Source organism: Fukomys damarensis, unplaced genomic scaffold, assembly GCF_012274545.1.
Source record: "Fukomys damarensis isolate Sample0158 unplaced genomic scaffold, DMR_v1.0_HiC HiC_scaffold_7, whole genome shotgun sequence".
NCBI lineage: Eukaryota > Metazoa > Chordata > Mammalia > Rodentia > Bathyergidae > Fukomys > Fukomys damarensis.
The window spans coordinates 21,177,252-21,187,054 of record NW_022900919.1 but is presented as its reverse complement, the minus strand read 5'-3'; the positions used below and the strand labels follow the sequence as shown (position 1 = coordinate 21,187,054).

The window sequence follows — 9,803 nt, the reverse complement described above, 5'->3', positions numbered from 1 at the left end:
ACGCACCCTGAGTCCCGCGCCACGCCCCGCACCCGAAGCCCCCCCACCCCTGCCCGGCACAGGTGCTCTCAAGCAGGGGGCTGCTGGGCTGAGCTGCAGGCGGTGGAGTCAGGCCCGGGAGTCAACCATGGTCCCCACGGAGCCCATGGCCCAGGACGCGAAGGACCAGCGCTCCTGGAACCTTAGAATTTGGCCGAGTCCCTGCTGAAATCCAGCTGCCCACTCATCGGCTGCTAGCCTGGGTCACGTTAATCTCTCAGTGTCTGTTTCCTTTGAGCTGCACACAGAATAAATGGCTCCTTGGTGTATCTGTGGACTCCCCTGAGTGGAGACATAACAAAGTTCTTACCCTGCGCTGCTCAGTACATGCAATCTCTTGCAACCCTCTTCTTTTAGGTTAAAACGCATCCTTGGAGAAATGACCTGACTTTAGTGTCCCCACCCCAATAACAGGGATTGAACTCAGGTCCTTGCACTTTGCCAGGCAGGGTATGGCCCTGCCACTGAGCTACGGCCCAATGCCCTGAGTCTGAAAACATCCATTTCTATTCTAAGTGATCCTGGACCCAGTTACCGCGAGCCAGCCTCCCTGGGCCCTGTTGAGACAAGGCTGGAAGACAAGAGTTGTCCTCAGGGTATGGTCAGACAGGTGCCCACGGCTTGCAGAGAGCAGCAGGGCCCAGTGTAGCCTTCACTGCCTGGACTGGCTCTAGAAGTGGGGTCAGAAACCACGCTGGGGCTGAGGCCAGCTTGGTCCCCAGCCTGGAATGGGAAGGAAATGAGGTCCAGAACAGCTCAGACAAGAGAGGGGTGTGCTGGCCCTTCTCAGTGTCCCTGCATCTGAGGGAGAACTTAAGGGGCCATCTACCTCATTTTAGATGTGAGGAAAATGAGTCGCAGAGAGACTGCAAGGTCACTCAAACTTTTCAAAAGCCAATTCTCCTGGGCCCTACCCCAGCTCTTCTTGAAGGCTTCTCCAACCCTGAGCACATAATGGTAAACCTTTGGCACAAGCTGCCACTTTCTCCAAGAGATGACTTTTCCTGTAACCTGGACATCACCCACTTCCCCGCTACTCCTGATTTTTTCCACAGTCCCTACCCTCCTCGCCACACACCTCCTTCACTCTGAGGCATCTAGCCTCCATCACCAGGAAACCTCCCTGCAGCAATCTTGCCAACTCTCTGGCACCCTGAACCCCTCTGGCTGCCCTGGACCCTTCCCCTCAATCTAGCCATGTGCTCCAGTTTAGCAAAGTGCTTGCAAGACCTGAGTTTCCACTCCAATTACCATCTTGTCTCCCTTCTTTCTCATCCACATTTGTTTTTCATTCAAAATTATATTAAATTATTTAATGACCAAGGAAGATATTCTTTCCTTTTTTTTTGGGGGGGGTACCAGGGATTGAACAGTTATATAAGTGCATAAGCATGTCAGTTTTAGTAACTAAGTTCTGAGTGGTAGGAGCGCGAGTGTCTTTAGTCTTTAGATTTTTCATTTCCCAAACTTTACAAACATATAGCACTTACGACCAAGAAAAATGTAATCTTGAGAAAAACATATTAATAAATAATTTTTACCTCAAGTAGATTTGAAGTAGCAATCTTAATGCTAGGATAGATTTTGTCCACACAAGCCTATAAAAATTATTATCATCTTTCCTTTTTAATCCAGGTTAAAATGGATACAGTGGCTGTTGTCACAGTTTTCATGACAATTTTGTGCTGATGGAGCCCAAATTCTGATTCCTCATGCTGATGTCACTGCATGGCGTCCAGCTCACACCCAAAACCCTCAGAATAGAGCTCTTGGTCTGCCTTGAGACCTGCTCCTGCTTTATCCCTTCACCCACTCACCTGAGCCAGAAATCCAGGTGCCCGTGTCAGTTCCAACATCCTCAGAGTCCCTTTGGCCACAGTGCTTCTGCTAAGGTCACTTCCCAAATATTGCTCAAGTCTTTTCTCTCTTATCTACACTGCCCCCTGGTTCTGGTCAGTGCCACCTCTCACCAGACAGTGTCCCGGAGTCCTCCTTCCTCTCCCTGCCTCTGACTACCTGGGAAGACCTGACCACCTGCGCTCCTGTGCCTTCCCCACCCTCGATCCACAGCCTGGTATACTTTTCACGGTATGTTTACTGTCCAGATGATCTTATGCACATTGTACCCTGACCCATCTCTCTCTTCCAGTAGAATGCAAGCCCCTCAAGTCAGGAACCTCCCTGTCCAGGTCACTGTTCCAGTCCCATAATCTGTACTATCACCTGGCACATAATAAAGTGTTCTCAAGGTATTTGTTCAGTTAGCAAATGCTCTAGATCATGATTGTTCAATACAAATAATGTGAGCCATAGATGTAAGCCACATATACATTTAAATTTTGTTAGTTGCATTTCAAGAGCTTAACGGACCAGTGCCACTACAAGCTTCTGTATGAGACATCACGCTCCAGACTTCCTCCTCTTGTCCTGCAGCCCAGGCTGCAATCACACTGCTGCTCTAAGTATGCATGTGATCGTTAAATCACTAATCCATTTATTTGCTCAACAGACATCTTCCTCCAGTCAATTGTGTTTCTAGTGTTGTTCTCTAAGTGGACACACAAAGACGAATCACCTACTACTCAAGAAAACCACAGTTTAGTGTGAGAGAAAGACATGTAAATAATCACAATACAATGCTGTTTTTAAAAAAAATATGTACAAATTGCTGCAGGAACCAACTGTCTAAGGGAGCCAAGCAAAGCTTCAAAGAGTTGGCGAGGTCTTAGATCAGCCTTGAAGAATAAGCAGAAGGTGACCAAGCAGACCAGGCGGAAATGAGGCTTTCCGGGCAATGGAGAAAGAAGGCAGAAATGTGCACAAGAGGAAGTCACTTCGTGAACTGTAAGTTGTTTGCTCGGGCTGGAAATAATGACATGTTGTGCAAGGGTGGGGTGATGGGTGGTGAAGAGGAGAGGTCATCAGGGACTTCATCCTAGAGAACCTAAGGGCTGGAAGCCATTTAAAATTTCTAAGTAAAAGAAAGGGCAAGCCAGGCGTGGTGGCACATGCCTGTAATGCCAGCACTCTGCAGGCTGAGGCAGGAGGATTGCTGTGAGTTCCAGACCAGCCTGGGCTACATAGTGAGTTCCAGGTCAGTCTCAACTACATACATTTTGAGACCCTGTCTCAAAAAACAGGAAAAAATAAATAAAGAAAGAAAGGGAAGATTGGCCAGAGGGGCAATTTTAAAGCTGTCTTTAAAGCAGTTGCTGTGGACATTGGCTTAGAAGGAAGACAGGCAGGAGGCAGGAAAACCAATTAAGTTTACTCTAATTGTCCTGGCAAGAGATGAGAGGACCTGAAACCAAGTGATGCCAGTGAGAGGAAAGAGGAAAGGACAGGTGTGAACGAAGATCTGGGGAGGAACTGGAGAAAGTGGAGAGGAGATTGCTTAAGATGAGCTTGGCTTTGGATGTACTGGATTTCCAGGACCCATGGGGCTGCCCAAGGGAGCTGTCCCCAGGCATCTGGGAGTACTGGTCTGTGGCTCCAAGAGTTACATAGGCTGCAAGTACAAGTCTTGGGGTCATCAGCATATAGGCAGGGGTTTAAATCACAGAGAATGGCAAACAGGAGCCCCTTGAGAGGGGCCGGTGAGCACTGCCACCAGCAGCTCAGCCTGCAGACATCCAAACTCAGTGGTGGCAGCTTCCAGCATCCTAGCCCTGAGAGCTACTTCCTTAGAGCCACCAGTACCCAACAGCCTGGTGAAGCTTTAAGGTATTGTGATGGACATATTGGAGCTATGTGGCTTTTGTTTTCAATTATTTCTCTTAATGCTGAAAATAGAAGTAGGCAGAACACATGTAGTTGGGAAGGTTTCATAGGGATCCTTTGTGGTTTGTGGAAGGAGAAGGAGGAAGATGAGGGGACGAACATGGTTGGATTCTGCAACACTAAAGTAGTCTGTATTTTAAAAAGTAATTCGGTCTTGGGCCGGGGATTTGGTTCAGTGGTTCCGGCACCTGCCTTGCAAGCACAAGGACCTGATTTTGATCCCCAGTACCAAAAAAAAAAAAAAAAAAAATGCATGATACCATAGCTGTCCAGCAGCAAAGTACTGTGTGTGGCACTGTGTATTAGCAGTGGTGTGTGGGGACCTAGGGTATAGTTTGGTGGTTACAAAAAGAGAGAGAGAAAGAAAAGAAAATGGTGGACAACAAATCTAAGATCTGTCAGTTGCCTCATTTCTTAGGAGGTCTGGGGTCCTGCTTAATTATTAAATTTGAAGGCTGGGGATTTAGCTCAGTGGTTCTGCCACCTGCCTCACAAGTGCAAGGTCCTGAGTCTGATCCCTGGTACCAAAATAAAATAAAATACATTCAGACAATGAGATTTTATAGAGTATTAGTCTCACAAGCCATGAAGTTAGTATTATAGTTGTAACCAACCATCAGATTTGACTCCAAGTTTCATGAAAGCAAAAGCAGAAGAACAGAGAGCTGCACGCTGCCCTTGCCAGTTTTTGTAGCATCAATTCTGTAACTGACTACCAAGGGAGCAAATTGAAGGACCCCTCACCCGGCCTATTCCTGCCATGGAGGGAAAGCGAAAGCAGAACTTTGAGGAGCTTGGTTAGTGGGACACAGTGTTGCTGGGTAGGGACCAAGGTATCACAGACAAACTCTTCTGCAAAGTAAAGTCAGCCCATCCCTCACTCCACAGTCCCCCGGCCCAGGACCTTCTCCCTCTTCCGCTCTTCATGTGCTTCAGTTTCCTACTTCTTATCCTTCTGATAAAAGTGGTGTTGGTGTTCTCATGGGAGGCCGCACACTTGGCATCTGCCTCGCTTGTGCTCCAGCCTCAGAAGGGTGGAGATCTTGCCTGTCTTGCCTGTGGTCTCCCCAGTACCTGGAACCTGGCCCCTCACACAGTAGTTGCTCAGTCCATCTGAGGAAGTGCAGAGTACGGGGAGGAAAAGAGAGCAGTGTGCAAGAGGCAGATTGATCTGTGAGGTGTACAGTAGCAAAACAGAGGCCAGGCACAGGTCACTAGGATCTGTCTGGAGATGGGAACAGGATGGGGCCAACCCCAACCCCCCAAAAGAGACTACTGGAAAAATTTCTTGGTACAACATGTCCCTGACTCTTCTCCGTAAGCATGATTGGGCTGCAATTATTAACATGGATTTTAGAGGGGAGTAGCTGTGCTGCGTGTCCAGCTGCTTAACACAGTACCAGGCATAGTACAGATGCTCAATTTTTTAATTTAATTAATTAATTTATTTATTTTTGTACCAGGGGTTGAACTCAGGACCTTGTGCTGCCAGACAGACACAGCACTGCTGAGCTACCTCCCCGGCCCCAGGTGTTCAATTAATATTGACAGAAGGGGCAAAGGAGCGAAGAAGGAAAGGAGCAGTGGGGAAAGGAGGGAAAGAAAATAGAGAGATAGCAGGAGGGAAAAAATAAGAAGAAAACACAAAGGAAGGTAAATTTGACATATAAAATGTTTTTTCAATGATCTTGTGCAGTTGTCAGAGAAGGTCTCCAGTTTTGTCCTGGGTTTCCTAGCAACCAAAGCAAGAAGGGAAACATAACATTATAACATGGTGTCTATAAGATAAAAAACAGAGCAGTTGCTCAAAAAAAAACGAAAACCTCTCCTCTGGCTCTTATTAAAAGGAACCCTGTATCACAGAGCCTTCCCTTTCAGCATTGCTACAGTAAATACAGAATCTAGCTCTGAACAGTTGTTGCCCCAGGACATTCTTAGTGCAAGGGACTGGCAGTCTGCCTAGTGCCACTGTGGAACCTCAAGTGGTCAGAAAAATGGAAGGTCAGTCTTGGTGCAGTGATAGATTTGACAGTACCTGGGGACAGGGATGGAAGACACCTTCCTGGAACCCACTCTCACTGCAGTCCAAGCCAGGGCAGACATCACTGATCACAGAACTCTTTCCTGCTGAGGTGGCACCTCCTCCTGCTTCCCCATGGGGCACACTGGGGAAGGTTCCTTCCTATCTTCCTCAGAAGATAGGTTCCTTCTCTTGTGCAAGCTCGGCACTGTCTGCGAGCTCTGCTCTGAGGAGACCACTGACTGTCCTTCCTGGGGCCCAGCTACCACACCATGAGGAAGCCCCTCAGCCGTGTGCAGAGGCCACATGGAGAAGAACCACAGCTCTGGCTGGAGGCCACAGGGAAGATCCCAGCCCGCAGCCAGCCAACAATTGGCCACTGGCAAGGCCACTTGAACCTTCCAGCCAGCCAAAGACTAACCTCACATGATGCAGAAAAACTTTATAATCCCAAGAATCATGAGAAATGCTATAGTTTTGGTGTTTTACGCCACTGCATTTCAGGGTCGTTTTGTATGTAACAGTGGATAACTGAAAAATAGAACGTGACACAGAGAACACCTAAACTCAAGGCACCAAAATCCTTCCCAAAGGAGCCAAAGGGCAGTTCCAAACTGGAATCAACAATAGAAAGAATAAAAGAGGGCTTTGGGCTGTCGTTCTGGAGCAATGCTGAGAAGACTGAGCCCTTGGCTTGGGCCTGCAGGAACATGCAAGAACTTGGAGTGAAGTCTTCACGTTCCGGATTCATCTGAAATCTGCTCCTTAAAGAAAGTGGGTGACTCCCCAGAGAGTGTTGGAAGGGTGACACAGAGCCTGGAAACGGAGCAGACCCGAGTTCGAAATACTAAAGAGCTCTACCCCTTGGAACAAAACTCCCCAGACTACTGAGTGGGGGTCTCTAACCTGCCTGCTTGTCCAGCACCCTAAAAAGATAGGTTCTATCAAAAGATAGAACCCCACCTACGTACATAGAAGTCTCCACGATTCTGTCAGCCAGGTGAGAGGGCCTAACAGCAGCCATCACATCTGCAAAGGGACTTGTAAATGCTACTCATCTTCATTACCATAGACCTTTACTCATAAATATAAGCAGGAAGCCAAGGATTGCCAAAAGTATTAGAAAAATGGGCAGCCTGAAAGAAGTCCAAACTGAACCAATAAAAAAACTGAACTCAAAGCTGGGCATGGTGGCACACGCTTGTAATCCCAGCACTCGGGAGGCTGAGGCAGAAGTTCAAGACCAGCCTGGGCTGCATAGTGAGTTCCAGGTCAGTCTCAACTACATAGTGAGACCCTGTCTCAAAAAAAAAAAAAAAAAAAAAAAAAAAAAAGGAACACAACTTAGAAAAGAAGGGAGTACTTCATAAAAATTGTAATTACTATCCTCAGAAAATTCAAGATGTTGCAGATGAGAACTGGGAAGAGGAGGCTATGAATAAAAAGAACAAAACACAGAAAAGTTTCTTGGAAGTTAAAGACAGGGTTGCTATAGAAAACATTCAACAAATGGGCTGAATAATAAAGTCAACATAGCTGAAGGCCAGGTGGTTGATCTCGGATGGAGAAATCTCAGAATGTAGAGGAAGAAAAACTAAGAGGTAGAAAATATAAAAGAGCAGGAATGAGAGACCCAGAGATCTAGCACCTGTTTAATTAAGAAAATAAATCTAAGAAGTATCAGAACAATATTTAAGAAAATACATGGATCTTTAAGACTAAATAAGGGCCAGAGATTTAGCTCAGTGGTTCTGCTGCCTGCCTCACAAGAGCAAGGTTGATCCCTGGTACCAAAAAAAAAAAAAAGGGGGGGTCCACAAAATTAAAGAAAAAAGAATAAATTTCCCTTACTAGCATTTCCAATTTCTCTTACCCTTGTCTTTTTGTTATGATTTGCCTCCTCTGGTAACCTGTCAGCTCCAGGAGGGGCTAGATTTTTTATCTGATTTTCTCATTAATGAAGATCAGCACTTTAAATAGTGCCTGACACCAAGTAGGGATCAGTAAAAATTCATCGAATTGTAGTTACCAAGAAAAAGAACTTGGACCTATAAGTCTAAACCCTAAGATACCAGTTATTTGTGAAGATAATAATAGGGCATTTTCAGGCAAGCTAGAACTCAGGACATTTATTAGCTATACTCTTTCAATAATAAAATTATTCTAATATGTTCTCCAGCAAAAATAAAACAGGTCCAAGAAATTAGGCAACATAGGGTACAAGAAGCTGAAATCACCAGCAAGGAATTAAGAAATATCATCATACTGGGATGCTGGAAAGATTTTCTGGCCCAAAACAATTTAAATGACACGAGAATTTACATTTATTAATATTTTCTGGCTCTCATCACTCTGATTCCAGAATCCAACCGTGGCCATTGAGCTGATGGCTTCTTTTCTCATAGTTGGTCGGCCTCTCATGGATTGCTGAATTGCAGAGTATCACGAAGTGGATTAAAGTGGTGTTGGAAAGTGGCTTGTTTACAAAGTAAGAATTTGATTGTAAAACCAATTAAGAGAACACCAAAGTGACAAAAATGAGGCCATAAGTGCTTCTGAGTTGATCAATGAGCAGGGATCGACTCTGGGAATAGTCCAGAGAGGACTAATTGCTTTGCTGCCTAGTTCATTAGTGAATATTTTGAAAGGTTGATGACTTCTGCTACTTTATGTAAACTTTAACTATGGGGTCTAGGATAATGAATACTCAGGCATGAGAATCTGAGTGGACACATGGATGATCATGTTCACTATTCCTTGCTCACTGGCTCGCTTCTTCCTTGAGTTTAGTTGACTCTAAAGTAGGCAAAAATGGCTTGAAGCCAGGAAGTAGAAATGAGAAGTGGAAAAGGCGATACCAAGTGGATAAAGGAGATACTTGCTGTGGAAAGGAAATTGAAGGTAGGGATTGAAGAAGCTACACATTTTAAACCAGCCTTGGAGTACTGGAAAGCTAACTGAATGTCCACCTGAACAATCAAATTTAAAACTCATTCATTCGGTAGATATTTATTTATTGAGTGACTATAATACGCTGCCTCCTGACCAGGCACTATGGTTATAGAAGAGGAAGTGGTGACAAGTTACCAGCCCACTCACATTTATAGGGAGGGCAGACATGTAAACAAATGATCACCGTGACAGTTGTGCTCGAAAAGCACAAGAGTAAGAGAATGAATAAAGTTCATGTGTGCAGCGAAGAGTATGGGAGGAAACAGCTTTCATTACCCACTGCTAGGCTGCTGACTGAGGCATCTAAAATAAATGACAGATTAACAACAGAAAAGCATGCACCTTCATTTAGCATAAGATTTTGCACGACACAGAAGCCTTCCAGAAATGAACACTCAAAGAAACATGGAAATCGGTGTATTTTTATGCTAAATTTGCCAAAATATACACATGGGAAAATAGGATTGAATAAAGAGAATGTCAAATGTAATCAACTGGAAGGAATAAGAGTGGTTTTTCAGGTTCCTTTTGACATCCCTGGGCCATCAAAGATAAGGGTATTTCTCTCCTCCAGGTCTAAGGTTATCAGAATAACTTTTCTGCTTCTGTTGTTTTCTCAAATGCTAGATGGTGTTCTTTAGAGACAGCGTGTCTTGAACTTTGAAGGAAACAGGCAAGTCAGAGAAGGACCCCTGAAGGGCCAGATAGAGAAGACCTTAGAGCATGCGTAATGGCACCGAAGCTAAAATCTAGAAACTTCCAGCCACCCACCCATCTGGGGAACAGGGCTAGGAAAATGTTAAAGGGGAGGCACTCAGCTTAACCCCTTTAGGAGGTGTTCAGAGAATGAGGCGAGCAGGAATGAAGTAGACTGCAAAGAGATGAGAAGAGCAGTCATCTAAGCAAAAATGAAGGGCTGGTTGAGTTACTGTGAGAGAAGAAAAGGGAGGCTGGCTCATTAGGAAGTAGAATCCATAGAGTTTGGTGATTAATTGGATGGGAGAGACATGGG

At 45.3% G+C, this 9,803-nt stretch overlaps 1 protein-coding gene across 2 annotated transcripts in view; it reads left to right on the top strand.

Moving 5' to 3' along the window:
* Positions 1-2,818: 2,818 nt before the first annotated feature.
* Positions 2,819-9,803, top strand: part of Btbd1 (BTB domain containing 1) — a 62,728-nt gene continuing 55,743 nt past the window's right edge. For both annotated transcript variants that reach the window (XM_033761112.1, XM_010621170.3), the window contains exon 1: positions 2,819-2,883. In XM_033761112.1, coding sequence (XP_033617003.1) covers positions 2,834-2,883 — 50 coding nt within the window. In that variant the 5' untranslated portion in view covers positions 2,819-2,833. The remainder of the gene's footprint in view (positions 2,884-9,803) is intronic.